The following is a 19,124-nucleotide window of genomic DNA, read 5'->3' on the forward strand; positions in this document are numbered from 1 at the left end:
ATTGCCACAGCAATTGGAGTATTTATTCAGACAATCTCCACTGAAGTCAAATGGGAAAGAGAAAACGGGGCGGAGAGTGAAACGAGCAGCCAATTCGCGATCGCCCGAGTATCGCTCCCGCCCAAGGCCCATTCCAACCCACGTCCAGTAACAAATACAACAGCACAAACATGGAGTACACAGTCTCGTCACTCACAGTAGCTTTAATGCTCTTTCCCCACCCCCCAGTTTTTAAAAAAACAAACTACATTACGACAAAGTGTTGCGATACAATTCCTTCTTTTCACCTGGTATAAAACGAATGGATAAATAAACGCACGATTTGCCAACTAAACCATCGGACATTGAGAAAAAAGTTCAGATGAGGCGTCCCTCGGGCCTATGGTAAGGAACCGTGTTGGTGAGTGAGCAGCAGCCGCGAATGGCGTGTTGGAAGGTGACCGAGGAACACAAGTCATGGAGCAGCGATGGCAGTGACCCGCAAAAGGAGGTTTCACGAATAGACGGTTACTGAGCACAACGCGGGGCGTTTTTGTCTTTCACTTTGGTGGAGGGGGGAGCGTAAGAAAAAAATAAAATATATATATATATATATATATGTACACCAGGGGTGTATTGATAATTCAACAACATTTTCGGAGATATTTATACATGTCAACTTCATAGCCAGCCAACTGCAGCCCTGCCCCTGCCCAACAGTGAATGTAACCCGGGTGGGGCAAGAGGTAACTGCAGCTCCGGGAGAGGTGGTCCTCCATTGCCTGGTAACTGCGTTACCTGTGATCGAACCGGCTTGTCAGGAGTAAGTTCCCATCTCACGTACTTTTATTTCTTTTAAAACACTGCCGCGTGATAGAAAAGAGTAACGGCGGGAGAGAGCCCAGAGGCCATCGACTTATGTCATCAAGCCCCTCACCAAATCACCTCCCTCCAATAAAGTGGCTCTTGGACACATGTCTGCCTCTCCCCACCTTCCACCGTATTCTTCTCTTACTATTTTCCCTCCTGTGAGTTGATATGGCCTGAAGCCAAATCGATAGCCTCCCAGTTAGGCAGAGCCTCCATTTTGGTATTCATTGCTATTTCCTCCTGTCCCAGTAGCTCTTAAAAGCCTCTTATTGACGGGCATTTCGTAGACTTGAAACCAAGACGGTATTTAAAAAAAATGTTTAAAAAAACTACTTGAGGGACTTTTTACTCACCAAAACAAGATCAAATTCTGCATTTAAAACCCCCAGAGGCGCTTTGCGCGTTCGATAAGGGGACTTTCCTTGTGGAATAAGAACAGAATTATCACCGTAAAGGGGGAGGTTAAAATGGCTGTACATTCATCATTTTTAAGCAATACATAATCAGCATCACAGGCTCAGATCTGACCAAATAGTTCGGGCCGACCGACAAGCATCACATCACTTCTCCAAGGTGAAGCTTTTGTTATTGGCTCTGTGTGAGTTTTCTTACACAAGTGGAAATCCCTTCATCAGCATCAACCAGGCCTGGATTTGACAACAGTGCCCCAAGGCAGGATTAACCTCACCTTTCACTTTACAATGCCAGTACTTGTTTCCGTTTGATTATTATAGTCTGGTGGCGTTGTACAATTGGAATACACTCAAAATGAACAGCTGCAGCTCCCGGGGTAATTCAAGCAAGTATGTGTGGAGTATGTGTATATCTGATGTGCGTGTGTGATATGTGATGGTGTGTTGGACAGGTGTATGTGTATATATGTGTCTGGGTGATGTGTGTGTGTGTGTGTCTGGTGGATATGTGCATGTGTATGGTGGATGTGTGTGTGTGTATGTCTGGTAGATGCGTGTGTATGTGTCTGGTGGATGTGTGTGTGTATATGTGTATGGTGGATGTGTGCGTGTGTATGTGTCTGGTGGATATGTGCATGTGTATGGTGGATGTGTGTGTGTGTGTATATGTCTGGTAGATGTGTGTGTATGAGCCTGATGGATGTGTGTGTGTATGTGTCTGGTGGATGTGTGTGTGTATGTGTGGATGTGTGCGTGTATATGTGTCTGGGTGGATGTATGCGTGTATATGTGTCTGGTGGATGAGTGTGTGCGTGTATGTGTGTCTGGTGGATGTGTGCATGTGTATGTGTTTGGTGGATGTGTGCATGTGTCTGGTGGATGTGTGTGTGTGTGTGTCTGATAGCTGTGCATCTCAATCCTTTAAGGGCAAATGTATTTATCTAAATTACCCAGTAATCCTAAATGCTCTGATGGGAGGTTTCTGTCACATTACTTGCTGGTATCGTTCAGTCTTCCTTCACTTTTATCTGCTTGTGAGCACCCTTTCCCCACCAGTACCCAGTGTGGTGCGGAGGCAGCAGGAAGCTCCAGAGTTTGGTACCTGTTCTGTGATGGGTCCGTTGATCTCAGTGAGGGGGTTGTAATTGTCTGCAATGGCTCCAGGTTAGGGAGGGGGAAAATGAGCTGGAGTTCCTCTTGCTGGTCTATCTGGATGGAAAATGCACAAGTGTGGACATCATATGAGGAACCAATCAGAGCTCCCTAATGCATGTCTGACAGTTGATTAACCTGCTGATAGTCAATGTGACCGGGGCTGACCGAGGAGTAGACCAGCGTTAGTTAACAGCATCAAGTGAGTTAGAAAGAAAATTGGGGGTTGCGGAGAAAATATTTTAATCATTCATGGGATGTGGGTGTCACTGCGTTTATTGCCCATCCCTAATTGCCCTTGAGAAGGTGGTGGTGAGCCATCTTCTTGAACTGCTGCAGTCCGTGTGGTGATTATTCTTTTCTGTAGCAACTGAGTGGCTTGTTAGGCCATTTCTGAGGGCAGTTAAAAGCCAACCACATTGCTGTGGGTCTGGAGTCACATATAGACCAGACTGAGTAAGCACGGCAGGTGTCCTTCCCTAAAAGACGTAAGTGAACCAGATGGGTTTTTATGACAATCTGATAGCTTCATGGTCACCGTTACTTCTTATTCCAGATTTATTTAATTAACTGAATTCAAATTCACAAACTGCCGTGGTGGGGTATGAACCTGTGCCTCCAGATTATTAGTTCAAGCCCTCTTGAATAACTAGTCCAGTAACATAAGCACTGCAAGACAAGAGCACAGTAAAAATCTCAGCTTAACACTGATGCAGAAGAGGCTCCAGTGGGACGGCGTGTTGAAGATGGAGGCGGCCTATCGGGACTGGATTTGGATCCCAAATTCAGCAACGGCAGGTGGAATGAAAGGGGGTAAGTATCTGCAAAGGGGTTTCTCCTGAGAATCTGTGGTAACGAGCCACAGGAAATCCCGGAACAATGGCATAACAGCTGAAGGAATGGCACGATCAGGGAGGACCAACCCCTGTGGAAGGTCACCCGCAAAACTCTACCTCGCGAAGCTGGGAATTACAGATATTAACAGGCAAGTACTCAGCACGAGCATCTGACAGTCTTCTGTCTACCTAGTGCATGGAGCTGTTAACACTTTTAAAAAGGTTGCATTTGCCATTTATGAATGGGATGGATGGATGTCAGTCGATTGCGTTAGGAACACAAGCCATTCAGCCCCTCAAGCCTGTTCTGCCATTCAATTAGATCATGGCGGGTCTGTATCTTAACTCCACAGAATCATAGAAAGATACAGCACAGAAGCAGGCCATTCGGCCCATCATGTCCATGCTGGCCGACAAAGAGCTATCCAGCTGAATCCCACTTTCCAGCTCTTGATCTGAGTAGCCTTGCAGGCCACGGCACTTTAAGTGCATATCCAAGTACTTTTTAAATATGGTGACGGTTTCTGCCTCTACCACCCTTTCAGGCAGTGGGTTCCAGACCCCCACCACCCTCTGGGTGAAACAATTAGCCTCAAAACCCCTCTAAACCTCCTACTAATTACTTTAAATCTATGCCCCCTGGTTGTTGACCCCTCTACCTAGGCCCTTCAATAAGGTCTCCCCTCAGCCTCCTCTTTTCCAAAGAAAACAAACCCAGCCTATCCAATCTTTCCTCATAGCTAAAATTCTCCAGTCCAGGCAACATCCTCGTAAATCTCCTCTGTACTCTCTCTAGTGCAATCACATCTTTACTGTAATGTGGTGACCATTATTCACCTTCATCCTTGGTTCTGTATGCCTTAATACCCTTGCCGAACCAAAATATATCAATCTCAGTTTTGAAATTTTGGCATGACCTCGCCTCAACAGCTTTTGGGGGGAGAGAATTCAAGATTTCCTTGACCATTTGAGTGAAGAAATGCTTCCTGACATCACCCCTGAGCGGCCTAGCTCTAATTTTAAGGCTATGCCCCCTTGCTCTACACTCCTTCCATCAGAGGAAATAGTTCCTCTCTAACAACGCTGTCAAATCATCTTGAACATCTCATTAAAAGATCGAACAAAAAAAGGCGTCAATGCCGGGGGCAATTGGAGCATCCAAGACTGAGCTCGATAGATTTTTGTTGGTAAGGGTATCAAGGGATATGGAACAAAGGCGGGTGAATGGCGTTGAGGTGCAGATAAACCATGAATGGCGGAGAACGCCTCAGGGGTTAAATGGCCTACACCTGTTTCTATGTTCCTTCATTGATATGGTCCTTCTCACTCCATCTCTCCCTCTCTGATTGACAACATTTGATCATTGGATTCTAAGGGGTGATAGAAATAACATTTCAAAACAATTAAAGGCTTAATTGGTGAGGCAGTCTGGTACTGGGTCATAAAGGATCGGAAGGTCCCGGTTTTAACTACCAGCTGATGTGGGAGTAAAAGAAAGACTTGCATTTATATAGCACCTTTCACAACCACTTGACGTCCCAAAGCACTTCACAGCCGATGAAGTACTTTTTGGAGTGTAGTCGCTGTTACATTGTGGGAAATACAGCAGCCAATTTACACATAGCAACTCCCATAAACTGCAATGTGATAAAGATCAGGTCATCTGTTTAAGTGATAAATATTGGCCAGGACACCAGGGATAACTTCCCTGATCTTCTTCTAAATAGTGCCATGGGATCTTTTACATCCACCTGAGGGAGCAGACGTCGGTTTAACGTCTCATCTGAAAAATTGCACCTCCGACAGTGCAGAACCCCCTCAGTACTGCACTGGAATGTCAGCCTAGATTTTTTTTTAACCCACAACCTTCTGACTCAGAGGTGAGAATGCAACCCACTGAGCTACAGGAGTTGGAGCTAGGGAGGGGGAAAAAAGAAATCAGCCAGGTCTGTCCACTCCTGAAAGCTATCGAATGATCCCGTGGGACAGTGCTGTTACGTGGACCTTTATATATTCCTTTAATATTCTTTTTTGAAGTAATTATCCAATTCCTTTTTAAATAATAACAATCTCTGCCTCAATCCCACTTGCAGTAAAGCAGTCATCATCTAATGACCGTCTGTGTTAAAGCATGTATTTTAATTACCCCCCCTCCTCTTTATTCCAAGTCTACATCCTCTTGTTGCTGATTTGCTAGTTAGTGATAACAACCTTTGTTTATTTTCTAAAGAGAAGTCTAAGGGGTGACCTAATAGAGGTCTATAAAATCATGAAGGAGTTTGATCGAGTGGATGGAGAGAAGATGTTTCCACTTGTGGGGCAGACCAAAACTAGGGGTGATGAATATAGTATTAGTTACTAATAAATCCAATAGGGAATTCAGGGGAAATTACTTTACTCAGAGAGAGGTTAGAATGTGGAATTCGCTACCACAAGGAGTAGTTCAGGTGAACAGCATAGATGCATTTAAGGGGAAGCTAGATAAACACGAGGGAGAAAGAAATGGCAGGTTATGCTGACAGGGTTACTTTGAAGTAGGGTGGGAGGAGGCTCATGTGGAGCATAAACACCAACATAGACCAGTTAGGCCGAATGGCCATTTTCTGTGTTGTAAATTCTATGCAATTCCATGTCATTTACCCTCTCAAAACCTTTCACTATGTTGATAAAGTGGATCACCTGTCTGTTCCAGTGCACAAAGCTGAGAATTTCTTGGTAACTATAACCTCTCATTCCTGGGATTGATCTGGGGAATCTTCGATGCGCCCTCTCTGTGGTCCGGCAACCCTCGCCTGCAGTCCGCTTAACCGTTGCCTAACCGTCCTCTTGTACAAACTAAACATGGCTTCCTTCCTTTTAGATTCTGTGCTCCTCAGTGCAAAGACCCGCAAACCCTATTTACTTCTCGGGGCTTGGGTGTGATGCACCCTCCCACCTTTGAACTGCCTGGTGACTGGCCGGGGCCACGCATTGAATGGCCTGGTGAATGTGGTATCAGCGGGCAGTACCCTCTGTGGAACCCTACCCCAGCAAGAGTCAAAGCCTTCGGGAGAGAGAAAACTAGAGGAGTGGGGGCTGGGGGGGGAGGGGAGGGGCGGGGTGAATGTTACCTACTCTGCTTTCAGCACCGCAGTGCTGTTTGTTACTGACACCGTGCTCACTTTGCAACCTCCCTTCCTTGCTGAAGAATCAGTCCGGGAGCTGCAGCTGATTGTGATAAAGGACGTACCAGTGTAAGTTAGCGTCACATTCAATGTGGGACTTAGTTCGGGTGTCGCAGCTAAGATCCGGCACAAATTTGTTTTGTACGTGTTGCCGGTTAGTGCGACATGCGTTATGCAAGGACCACAGGCAAAAGGTTGTATTTTGTTTTTGAAAGCATTGGTATTATTTCCCATTCACTGAATCTCCTGGCGGTTCTGCTCTCGTTCCCTGCCAAGTCAGCCGGGATTTGCTGAAGCACTCAAACCCCGCTCTCCCCTCCCCCACCGCCTCTGCATTCACAGTAGATTTTCCGTAAGCTTGGCCGAGTCCTCCTCTCGCCCTTTAAACCGTGCTCTCCATCACCCAGTCTGAGCTGCAGTACATCCCTTTGGTGATCTCGAAGTCGTCCTCGTCGTACTGGAGGAGCACGCCGTTCACCGACAGACTTCTCTTAGTCCAGATGTTGGTGATCTTTTTGGGGTAGCTGTAGCACTGGGTGGAGGCGAAGTCGCCCATGTCGAAGGAGTGGCTGCGCCGAGTTTTCCCTTCCATGGGCAGCGCGAGCAGCTTGTTGAGCCGGGACTCGCTGCGGCCCAACAAGGGCTCCTTGTCCGAGTAGTGGGCCAGGGTGGAGGCCTTGGAGTCGTAATCGCCCTCCTTGCGCTGGCACCTCAGGTCGAGGGAGGCGAAGGCCCCCATAAGGCGGTCGATGTTGTGCCGGGACCTGGACGTGGACCGCCACTTCTTGGAGAGGGTGCTGGAGTTGCTGTGGAGGCTGTAGCAGTCCTCGCAGTCCTGGCTGGAGCCCGTGGACGAGGACAGGCTGCTGTGGATGGAGCCGCAGTTGAACTCCAGCAGCTCGTCCCGCCCCACCGCCTTCGGCTGCAGCTGCGGCAGGATCCCGTTGTGGACGGGCTGGGCGGCGGTGGTCTGCGAGTACACGTCGCTGACGTTGGCCATCTTCTCCTGGCCGCTGCAGAACTTGTACTTGAGCATCAGAACGATGATGAAGACCAGCAGCGAGGCGACAATGATGCCGCCGATCACCAGGATCATGGTCCCGCCGAGGAAGTGGCTGTGGAAGGAATTACACTGACTGTAATCCTCCCCGGTCATGAACTCGATGCAGCCGACCACATTGGTGGCAGTGAGGGTCGTGGCAGTGTCGTCCCATATCGCCAGCACACAAAGGTCGTAGCCGGCGCCAGATACCAGGTTCTTCACCACAAAGGCTTTATTTGAAGCCGGGATCATCCTGAAAAAAAACAACAAAAGTTAAAGGATTAATCTTGTGACAATCGGAGTCATCGACCCTTATATAGAATTACACGGAGTTTTACAGCGCAGAAGCGGGGCTGGCCGGCCCAACTGGTCCGTGCCGGTGTTCATGTTCTGCGCGAGCCTCCTCCCACCCTATCACTTTATCACCAGCACATCATTGTGTTTATACATCGCAAAGCACCTCACCGGCTGTGGCTGGGGATTTCCTCACAGCTGCTCCTGCTCCGCCGCTATAACCTCACTAAGTTCGGCGGGAACCTGATTCACCAGCAAATGGAGTTTTATCCTCACTGCCAGCAAAGTTGGATGGGACCAGCACAGCTCAGCTCTCTCCCGAACCTCCAGATTGCACCTCCTTCCAATTGCCCCTCCTCCTAATCCCCCCATCTCCCGATTCCACCCCCGCGCTCCCAATCCTACCTCCTCCCAATCCCCCCTCTCCAAGGACCTATGTGACGACCACTGCTGGCAACATAGCGACACACAATTGAATCCTCTGCACCGGGCAGCTGCCGAGTAGGCATCTACGTCTCCCTGGTCTCAATATTGGGCCTCAGGCCCACCTGTTCCACGAACAATCCCTGCACACAGTTTGCAGGCCAAACAAAGACCCTTCGGAGAGGTCCTGTATATCATCCCATACCCCTCCGAACCTTTGCATTCCTCAAGGCCAAGGATATTAGAACTCGAGAATGGAACTCTCATTTCAGTGTAACCATGTTAGGTACAGAGCAGCGTATGGTAGAGTAAAGCTCCAGCTCCATCCCTTCCAAACTCAGAATTACCTCTGTGTCACCAGTGTGTGGACAGTTTAAAAAGAGCGGGAGCGGCGAGTCGGAGAGCGGGCAGTTTTTAAAAAGTGGGAGTCGGAGGAGCGGGCAGTTTAAAAAGAGCGGGAGTCAGAGGAACGGGCAGTTTAAAAAGAGCGGGAGTCAGAGAGTCGGAGGAGCGGGCAGTTTAAAAAGAGCGGGAGTCAGAGGAACGGGCAGTTTAAAAAGAGCAAGAGTCAGAGAGTCGGAGGAGCGGGCAGTTTAAAAAGAACGGGAGTCGGAGGAGCGGGCAATTTAAAAAGAGCGGGAGTCGGAGGAGCGGGCAGTTTAAAAAGAGCGGGAGTCAGAGGAACGGGCAGTTTAAAAAGAGCAAGAGTCAGAGAGTCGGAGGAGCGGGCAGTTTAAAAAGAGCGGGAGTCGGAGGAGCGGGCAGTTTAAAAGAGCGGGAGTCGGAGGAGCGGGCAGTTTAAAAAGAGCGGGAGCCAGAGAGTCGGAGGAGCGGAGCAGGTCGGTAGCAGCGAGGCCCATAAAAGGGGGCCCAGCAGTCGGGAGGCTAGCTGGTACAGGGACAGGAGCAGAAGATAAACAAAGAAGTAAAAAGAAATCGAAGTGTGACGTCACAGCCAAGAGGGTAAGTGATTGGCTGGTGGATTGTTGAGTATTTAATCTTTTTCTTTTCTGATCAGTAAGAAACTGTTGGCATTATTATCAATTAGGTTCTTTTCAGAGTTAAGCCCAGACCCATGTCATGCTCCTCCTGTGCTATGTGGGAAGTCAGGGACGCTTCCAGTGTGCCTGACAACTACATGTGCAGGAAGTGTGTCCAGCTGCAGCTCCTCATAAACCGCATTGCTGTGCATGGATTCACTGTGGAGCATCCGCGATGCTGAGGATGTCGTGAATAGCACGTTTAGTGAGTTGGGCACACCGCAGGTAAAGGTTACACAGGCAGATAGGGAATGGGTGAACATCAGGAAGAGCAGTGAAAGGAAGGTAGTGCAGGGGTCCTCTGCGGTCATCTCCCTCCAAAACAGATACACCACCTTGGGTATTGTTGGGGGAGATGGCTCATCAGGGGAAGGCAGCACAGCCAAGTGCATGGCATCAGAGGTGGCTCTGCTGCACAGGAGGGCAGGAAAAAGAGTGGGAGAGCTAAGTGATAGGGAATTCTATTGTCAGGGGAATAGATAGGTGTTTCTGCGGCTACCCCACCTCCTTTTCCTTCCTGTCTGTCCTTCCTGATTATTGAATACCCCTGGATGTTGAGTTCCCAGCCTTGGTTAGAGCCTTGTCTCCGTAATCCCAATTACATCATATCCGTTAACAGCTATCTGCGCAGTCAATTCATCCACCTTATTACGAATGCTCTTCGCATTGAGACTCAGAGCCTGCAGGCTTTTTTTTTTCACACTCTTTGTCCTTCTAGAATTATGTTGTAATGTGGCCCTTTTTGATTTTTGCCCTTGATGGTATGTTGCCTCCCTGGTGCAAGGGTCAAGGATGTCTTGGAGCGGCTGCAGCGCATTCTGGAGGGGGAGGGTGAACAGCTAACTATTGTGATACATACAGGTACCACCGATATAGGTAAAAAATGGGATGGATCCTACAAGCTGAATTTAGGGAGTTAGGAGTTAAATTAAAAAGTAGGACCTCAAAGGTAGTAATCTCAGGATTGCTACCAGTGCCACGTGCTAGTCAGAGTAGGAATTGCAGGATAGCTCAGAATACATGGCTTGAGGAATGGTGCAAGGGGGAGGGATTCAAATTCCTGGGATATTGGAACTGGTTCTAAGGGAGGTGGGACCAGTACAAACCGGACGTTTTGCACCTGGGCCAGGCCGGAACCAATGTCCTCGGCGGAGTGTTTGCCAGTGCTGTTGGGGAGGTTTAAACTAAAAAGGCAGGGGGATGGGAATCTATGCAGGGAGGCAGAGGGAAGGAGAAAGGGGGCAGAAGCAAAAGGTAGAAAAGCAAGAGTGGAGGGCAGAGAAATCAAGGGCAAAAATCAAAAAGGGCCACATTACAACATAATTCTAGAAGGACAAAGAGTGTGAAAAAAAAAGCCTGCAGGCTCTGAGTCTCAATGCGAAGAGCATTCGTAATAAGGTGGATGAATTGACTGCGCAGATAGCTGTTAACGGATATGATGTAATTGGGATTACGGAGACAAGGCTCTAACCAAGGCTGGGAACTCAACATCCAGGGGTATTCAATAATCAGGAAGGACAGACAGGAAGGAAAAGGAGGTGGGGTAGCGTTACTGGTTAAAGAGGAGATTAACGCAATAGTAAGGAAGGACATTAGCGTGGATGATGTGGAATCTATATGGGTAGAGCTGTGAAACACCAAAAGGCAGAAAATGTTAGTGGGAGTTGTGTACAGACCACCAAACAGTAGTTGAGAGGTTGGGGATGGCATCAAACAGGAAATTAGGGATGCATGCAATAAAGGTACAGCAGTTATTATGGGTGACTTTAATCTGCATACTAATTGGGCTAACCAAAATGGTAGCAATACTGTGGAGGAGGATTTCCTGGAGTGTATAAGGGATGGTTTTCTAGACCAATATGTCGAGGAACCAACTAGACAGCAGGCCATCCTAGACTGGGTCTTGTGTAACGAGAGAGGATTAATTTGCAATCTTGTTGTGCGGGGCCCCTTGGGGAAGAGTGACCACAATATGGTAGAATTCTTCATTAAGATAGAGAGTGACACAGTTAATTCAGAGACTAGAGTTCTGAACTTAAAGAAAGGAAACTTCGATGGTATGAGATGTGAATTGGCTAGGATAGACTGGAGAATTATACTTAAAGGGTTGACGGTGGATAGGCAATGGCAGACATTTAAATATCACATGGATGAACTACAACAATTATACATCCCTGTGTGACGTAAGAATAAAAAAGGGAAGGTGGCTAACGAGGAAAATTAGGGAAAGTGTTAAATCAAAGGAAGAGACATATAAATTGGCCAGAAAAAGCAGCAAACCTGAGGACTGGGAGAAATTTAGAATTCAGCAGAGGAGGACTAAGGGTTTAATTCGGAGGAGGAAAATAGAGTATGAGAGTAAGCTTGCAGGGAACATAAAAACTGACTGCAAAAACTTCTATAGATATGTGAAGAGAAAAAAGATGAGTGAAGACTAGTGTAGGTTCCTTGCAGTCAGAATCAGGGGAAATCAAAATGGGGACTAAGGAACTGGCAGACCAATTGAACAAATACTTTGGTTCTATCTTCACCAATGAAGACACGAATAACCTCCCGAAAATACTAGGGGACCGAGGGTCTAGCGAGAAGGGGGAACTGAAGGAAATCCTTATCAGTCAGGAAATGGTGTTAGGGAAATTGAAGGGACTGAAGGCCGATAAATCCCCAGAGCCTGATAGTCTGCATCCCAGAGTACTTAAGGAAGTGGCCCTAGAAATAGTGGATGCATTGGTGGTCATTTTCCAACATTCCATGGACTCTGGTTCAGTTCCTATGGATTGGAGAGTAGGTAATGTAACCCCACTTTTAAAAAAAGGAGGAAGAGAGAAAACAGGGAAATATAGACCGGTTAGCCTGACATCAGTAGTGGGGAAAATGTTGGAATCAATTATTAAAGATATAATAGCAGTGCATTTGGAAAGCAGTAACAGATCGGTCCAAGTCAGCATGGATTTATGAAAGGGAAATCATGCTTGACAAATCTTCTTGAATTTTTTGAGGATGTAACTAGTAGAGTGCTTAAGGGAGAACCAGTGGATGTTGTGTATTTGGACTTTGAAAAGGCTTTTGACAAGGTCCCACACAGGAGATTAGTGTGCAAAATTAAGGCACATGGTATTGGGGGTAATGTATTGACATGGATAGAGAGTTGGTTGGCAGACAGGAAGCAAAGAGTGGGAATAAACGGGTCCTTTTCAGAATGGCAGGCAGTGACTTCTGGGGTGCCGCAGGGTTCAGTGCTGGGACCCCAGCTATTTACAATATATATTAATGATTTAGACAAAGGAATTGAAGGTAATGTCTCCAAGTTTGCGGATGACACTAAGCTGGGTGGCAGTGTGAGCTGCGAAGAGGATGCTAGGAGGCTGCAGGGGAACATGGACAGGTTAGGTGAGTGGGCAAATGCATGGCAGATGGAGTATAATGTGGATAAGTGTGAGGTTATCCACTTTGGTGAGAAAAACAAGGAGGCAGATTATTATCTGAATGGTGACAGATTAGTAAAAGGGGAGGGGCAATGAGACCTGGGTGGCATGGTACATCAGTCATTGAAAGTGGGCATGCAGGTAAAGCAGGCAGTAAAGAAAGCAAATGGCATCCTGGCCTTCATAGCGAGGGGATTTGAGTATAGGAGCAGGGAGATATTACTGCAGTTGTACAGGGCCTTGGTGAGACCACACCTTGAATATTGTGTGCAGTTTTGATCTCCTAATCTGAGGAAGGACATTCTTGTTGTTTGAGGGAGTGCAGCGAAGGTTCACCAGACTGATTCCCGGGATGGCAGGACTGACATATGAAGAAAGACTGAATCGACTAGGCTTGTATTCACTGGAATTTAGAAGAATGAGAGGGGATCTCAGAGAAACATAACATTCTGACGGGATTGGACAGGTTAGATGCAGGAAGAATGTTCCCAATGTTGGGGAAGTCCAGAACCAGAGGTCAGAGTCTAAGGATAAAGGGTAAGCCTTTTAGGACTGAGATAAGGAGAAACTTCTTCACCCAGAGAATTGTGAACCTGTGGAATTCTCTACCACAGAAAGTTGTTGAGGCCAGTTCGTTAGAGATATTCAAAAGGGAGTTCGATGTGGCTCTTACGGCTAAAGGGACCAAGGGGTATGGAGAGAAAACAGGAATGGGGTACTGAAGTTGCATGATCAGTCATGATCCTATTGAATTGTGGTGCAGGCTTGAAGGGCCGAATGGCCTACTCCTGCACCTACTTTCTATGTTTCTATGTGGTATATTTTCCACATCCAATATTCTCACTGCATGTAATAAATGGGATAGCTTCAGTACAGGTCTAGCAGCTCAAAACTGAGCATCCTTGAGACACTGTGGGCCATCAGCAGCAGCAGATTTGTGTTCCACCTTAATCTGTCATTTCATGCCCCGGCTTATCCCTCACTCTACCATTACCTAAAGCCAGGGGACCAACCCTGGTTCAATGAGGAGTGCAGAAGAGCATGCCATGAGCAGCAGCAGGCATACCTAAAAATGAGGTGCCAACTTGGGAAAGCTGCAACACAGGACTACATGCATGCTACACAATGGAAACAGCATGCTTTAGACAGAGCTAAGTGATTCCACAACCAACGGATGCAATCCTGCCACATCCAGTCATGAATGGTGGTGCACCATTAAACAACTAACAGGAGGAGGAGGCTCCATGAATATCCCCATCCTCAATGATGGCGGAGCCCAGCACGCAAATGCAAAAGACAAGGCTGATGAGTTTGCAAGCATCTTCAACCAGAAGTGCCGAGTGGATGATCCATATTGGCCTCCTCCTGACGTCCCCACCATCACAGAAGCCAGTCTTCAGCCAATTCAATTCACTCCACAGCTGAGTGCACTGTATACAGCAAAGGGTTGTGGGCCCCGACAATATCCCGACTGTTGTACTGAAGACTTGTTCTCCAGAACTAGCTGTGTCTCTAGCCAAGCTGTTCCAGTACAACTACAACACTGGCATCTACCCGACAATGTGGAAGATTGCACCGGTATGTCCTGTCCACAATAAAGCAGGAGAAATACAGTCTACTCTCAATCATTAACAAAGTGATAGAAGGTATCGTCGACAGTGCTATCAAGCAACATTTACTCACCAATAACCTGCTCACTGATGCTTAGTTTGGGTTCTGCCAGGCTCACTCAGCTCCAGACCTCATTACAGCCTTGGTCCAAACATGGACAAAAGAGCTGAATTCTAGAGGTGAGGTGAGAGTGACTGTCCTTGACATCAAGGCAGCATTTGACCGAGTGTGGCATCAAAGAGCCCGAGTAAAATTGGGAATAAGGGGGAAAACACTCCACTGGCTGGTGTCATACCTAGCACAAAGGAAGATGGTTGTGGTTGTTGGAGGCCAATAATCTCAGTCCCAGGACATCACTGCAGGAGTTCCTCAGGACAGTGTTCTAGGCCCAACCATCTTCAGCTGCTTCATCAATGACCTTCCCTCCATCATAAGGTCAGAAGTGGGATGTTCGCTGATGATTGCACAGTGGTCAGTTCCATTCGCAACTCCTCAAATAATGGAGCAGTCCATGCCCGCATGCAGCAAGACCTGGATGACATTCAGGCTTGGGCTGATAAGTGACAGATAACATTCGCGCCACACAAGTGCCAGGCAATCACTATCTTCAACAAGAGAGCAGCTAACCAACGCCCCTTGACGTTCAACGGCATTACCATCGCCGAATCCCCCAACATCAACACCCTGAGGGTCACCTTGACCAGAAAAATAACTGGACCAGCCACATAAATACTGTGGCAACAAGAGCAAGTCAGAGGCTGGGTATTCCATGGTGAGTGTCTCACCTCCTGACTCCACAAAGCCTTTCCACCGTCTACAAGGCACAAGTCAGGAGTGTGATGGAATACTCTCCACTTGCCTGGATGAGTGCAGCTCCAAAAACACTCAAGAAGCTCGACACCATCCAGGACAAAGCAGGCTGCTTGATTGGCACCCCATCCACCACCTTAAACATTCACTCTCTCCATCACCGACGCACCGTGGCTGCAGTGTGTACCATCTACAAGATGCACTGCAGCAACTTACCAAGGCTTCTTTGACAGCACTTCCCAAACCCGCGATCTCTATCCCGTAGAAGGACAAGGGCAGCAGGTGCATGGGAACTCCACCGCCTCCAAGTTCCCCTCTAAGTCACACACCATCCTGACTTAGAAATATATCGCCGTTCCTTCATCGTCGCTGGGTCAAAATCCTTGAACTCCCTAACAGCACTGTGGGAGTACCTTCACCACAAGGACTGCAGCAGTTCAAGAAGGCAGCTCACCACCACCTTCTCAAGGGCAATTAGGGACGGGCAATAAATGTTTTTTACAACGATGCCCACATCCTGAGAATGTATTTTAAAACTCCACTTATCTTCATTGATTACTCGGAAACTTAAGCCAATCATAAACACAATACTTTGCCACTATCTGCTTACTTCATTGATACTCACAAGCCTCTACAACAGCAACTTGCATTTATATAGCACCTCTGAAGTAGTAAAACAACCCAAGGCGCTTCACTGAAGCGTTATCAAACAAAATTTGACACAGAGCCATGTAAGGAGATATTAGAACAGGAGAAAGATACTTTTTAAGAATTGTCTTAATGTAGGAGAGAGGAGTAGAGAGGCAGAGAGGCAGAGAGGTTTAGAGAGAAAATGCCAAAGTTTAGGGCCTAGGCAGCTGAAGGTACGGCTGCCAATGGTGGGGCAAAGGAAATCGGGAATGCACAAGAGGCCAGAAGTGGAGCAGCGCAGAGTTCTCGAGGAGTTGATAGCACGACTCAATGTAAGTGAGCAACACTGGGGTGATGGGTGAGTGGGACTTAGTCCAAGTTAGGATATGGGCAGCAGAGTTTGCATATCCTCTGGTTAATAGCTAGCAATGTCACACAGATCTTTGAACGATAAAAAGAAAGCCTTGCATTAATATAGTGCATTTCCTAACCACCAGATGTCATAAAATGCTTTACAACTAATGAAGTACTTTTTTTAAAAAGTGTTATCACTGTTGTAACGTGGCAGAAAATTTTCACTCAGCAAGCTCCCACAAACAGCAAATTGATAATAACCAGATAATCTGGTTTTGTTTTGTTGATTGAGGGATAAATATTGGCCAAGACTCCGGGGATAACTCCCTTGCTCTTTTTCAAAATAGTGCCGTGGGATCTTTTATGTCCACCTGAGAGAGCAGACGGGGCCTCGGTTTAATGTCTCATCTGAAAGACAGCACCTCCGACAGTGCACTACTCCCTCAGCACTGCCCTGGCATGTGAGCCTAGATTTTTTGCGCTCAAGTCTCTGGAGTGGGACTTGAACCTACAACTTTCTGACACGGAGGTGAGGGTGCAACCAACAGAGCTGGCTGACAAATGATAACAGGGACTTTCATAATAAACGACCATCTTGGTCAGTTTGGGATTCAGGATCAGACCTATCTTGGGCCCACCCTTGAGCCAGAACTCTTAAACTGAATAAGCGTGGCAATATTTTCAGGCTCACAGTGGCTGCACTGTAAAATCATCCGAACTGAGAAAGGCAAATGCACTTCACAGGCCCTTCTTGTCATCTGCTCCCTTTTTAGATCGATGTCTATTTACACTCGATAATTCCCAGTCAGAATTTTTCTTTTTGATAAAACACACAGAAAATGCACGCAATTTATTGTCACAGCCGCTCATCTGAAGAAATACTTTGGGATTCAGCAGTAGCCCACGGCTTTTTCATTCCAAAGCAAAATTAATCTTGTCACACTAAATGTACAATACATGCTATCTCATTACGGTTTAATTTGATTATGCTCCTATTCATTTACTCATAAAAATTAAAAATGTAAATGACTAACCTCATGTGAAATATTGTTCATCATGAGCAGTGAAGGGGAAAGTCTGTGGTTAATTTGCAGAGCTTACATTGTATGGAATTGCATCACCGACAATCTGCAGCACAGGCACAGGCCATTCAGCCCAACTGATCTAGACTCCACACAAACCTCCTCCCACTATAATTACCTCTCCCACCCAGAGCCCATATCTTCCTACTGCCTTCTCCCTCGTGTATGCATCAAGCCTGTCCTTAACAGCAACAGTCCTATCTGGTTCAACCACTCCACGTGACAGTGAATTCCACAGTCCCATCGACCTTTGTGTAAACAAATTCAACCTAATTTCATGGCTTGATCCATTAGTGCCGACACAGGCACAACGTCTGAAATCCGGCAACCTCAGGACCGAAACCGTGTCGGTTTTTGGATTTTGCCGGATTTTGGTCCTCGCTGCTTGCGCTTCTCACCTCCCGCCGATTCCCGCCGCCCGTGACACCCCGGCGCTATGTTTTTACCGGTTTCCTCCTCCCTCGCCACCGGATATCGCCATCTTGGCCGCCTCAAAACTGTCCGGTTTTCGGACAGCCAGATTCGCGAGGTTGTACCTGGATTACATTTACGTCCCCTTGTTCTGGATCACCCTCGAGTGGAAACAGTTTATTCATATCCACCCTATCGAACTCCTTTGTAATTGTAAAGATCTCTATCAGGCTTCCTCTTGGTCTATTGTTCAGAGAAACATGCCCCAGGCTGCTCAATCTTTCCGGATAGTTTTCTCCTCTCAATTCTGATAACATCCTGCTAAATCTTTGCGACACTTTCTCCAGTGCTTCAATTTTCAATTGATCCTTTTTTGCGCCCCGATAGCACCATCAGTAGGTTCTAACGGGGCACAATTGCCTTTTCGCCCGGGGGCGGGTAGCAGTGGCGCCTGGGGCAAAATTGCCCCCAAGATTTTGAGGGCAATTTGGAATTTACCGGCTGCCCTGCGATTTGTGTCCCCGGGTCGGGGCACACCCGCCGATGATGTCATCACAGCTCGAGCCTGGGGCTGGGCACTGACATCTGCCCAGGGCGCCACTTAAACGGGAGGCAGTGCGTGCCCCAGGCCGCCATTTCTTTTTGGCGGGCGACTTTTTCGGCAATGGCGGCCCTAGCTGCGACTGGGCACCATCATGCAGCCAGGCACTCCTTTTTGCGTGCCGGGCCGCTGTCCCATTCGCGATTCTTCCTGGTGGCCCAGCGTTGGCCGCTAAACGGCCTGCAGAGTCTGCAGCTGCCCTCCCCTTTAAACGAAGGAGAGGGCGTTGCGGCACATTAGTGCCACGCGGAGCAACCGTATAGAGCTGACCTGTTCAGCGCAGCGCTGACCTCGGTGCCGCGCTGACGCCTCGGGAACACCCCTCCAACAAGGTGGAGTGCCTGAGATAGCGCTCTGCCTCGTTTGAGGGGCACATAGGGCAACTCCACGCCGGGAGTGGGACTTCTGCCCCGGGAATTAACTGACTGGAAGGTTACCGGCCTCGGACAATCGCAGGACAATTTCGGCCCCAATATCTTTTTTTAATATTATAGTGAGCAGAACTGCACACTGTACCCCAAGCGTGATCTAACCAAGGTTAGATGTAAATTTAACATTACCTCCCTGCTTATGTATTCTATTCTTCTAGAAATGAAAGCTAGTGTTGTGTTTGCACTTCTCATAGCCTACTTGTGTTGTAACTTTTATAAGAACATAGAACATAAGAAATAGGAGCAGGATTAGGCCATTTGGACCCTGGAGCCTGCTCCGCCATTCAATATTCATGGCTGATCTGATCATAGACTCAGCTCCACTTCCCTGCTCGCTCCCCATAAGCCTTCACTCCCTTATCGCTCAAAAATCTGTCTATCTTCACCTTAAATATATTCAATAGAGTCCTGAACTTAAAGAAAGGTAACTTTCATGGTTTGAAACGTGAATTGGCTAGGATAGGCTGGTGAATGATACTTAAAGTGTTGACGGTGGATAGGCAATGGCAGACATTTAAAGATCACAAGGATGAACTTCAACAATTGTACATCCCTG

At 47.5% G+C, this 19,124-nt stretch overlaps 1 protein-coding gene across 1 annotated transcript in view; it reads right to left on the bottom strand.

Moving 5' to 3' along the window:
- Window positions 1–6,796: 6,796 nt before the first annotated feature.
- The window catches only part of LOC139266924 (leucine-rich repeat and fibronectin type-III domain-containing protein 2), a 33,581-nt gene continuing 21,253 nt past the window's right edge, over window positions 6,797–19,124 (bottom strand). The window contains exon 2 of the mRNA XM_070884555.1: window positions 6,797–7,709. Within this exon, the coding sequence (XP_070740656.1) occupies window positions 6,797–7,709 (913 nt within the window). The remainder of the gene's footprint in view (window positions 7,710–19,124) is intronic.

The sequence above is a fragment of the Pristiophorus japonicus genome, chromosome 7 (genome assembly GCF_044704955.1).
Source record: "Pristiophorus japonicus isolate sPriJap1 chromosome 7, sPriJap1.hap1, whole genome shotgun sequence".
Lineage (NCBI taxonomy): Eukaryota > Metazoa > Chordata > Chondrichthyes > Pristiophoridae > Pristiophorus > Pristiophorus japonicus.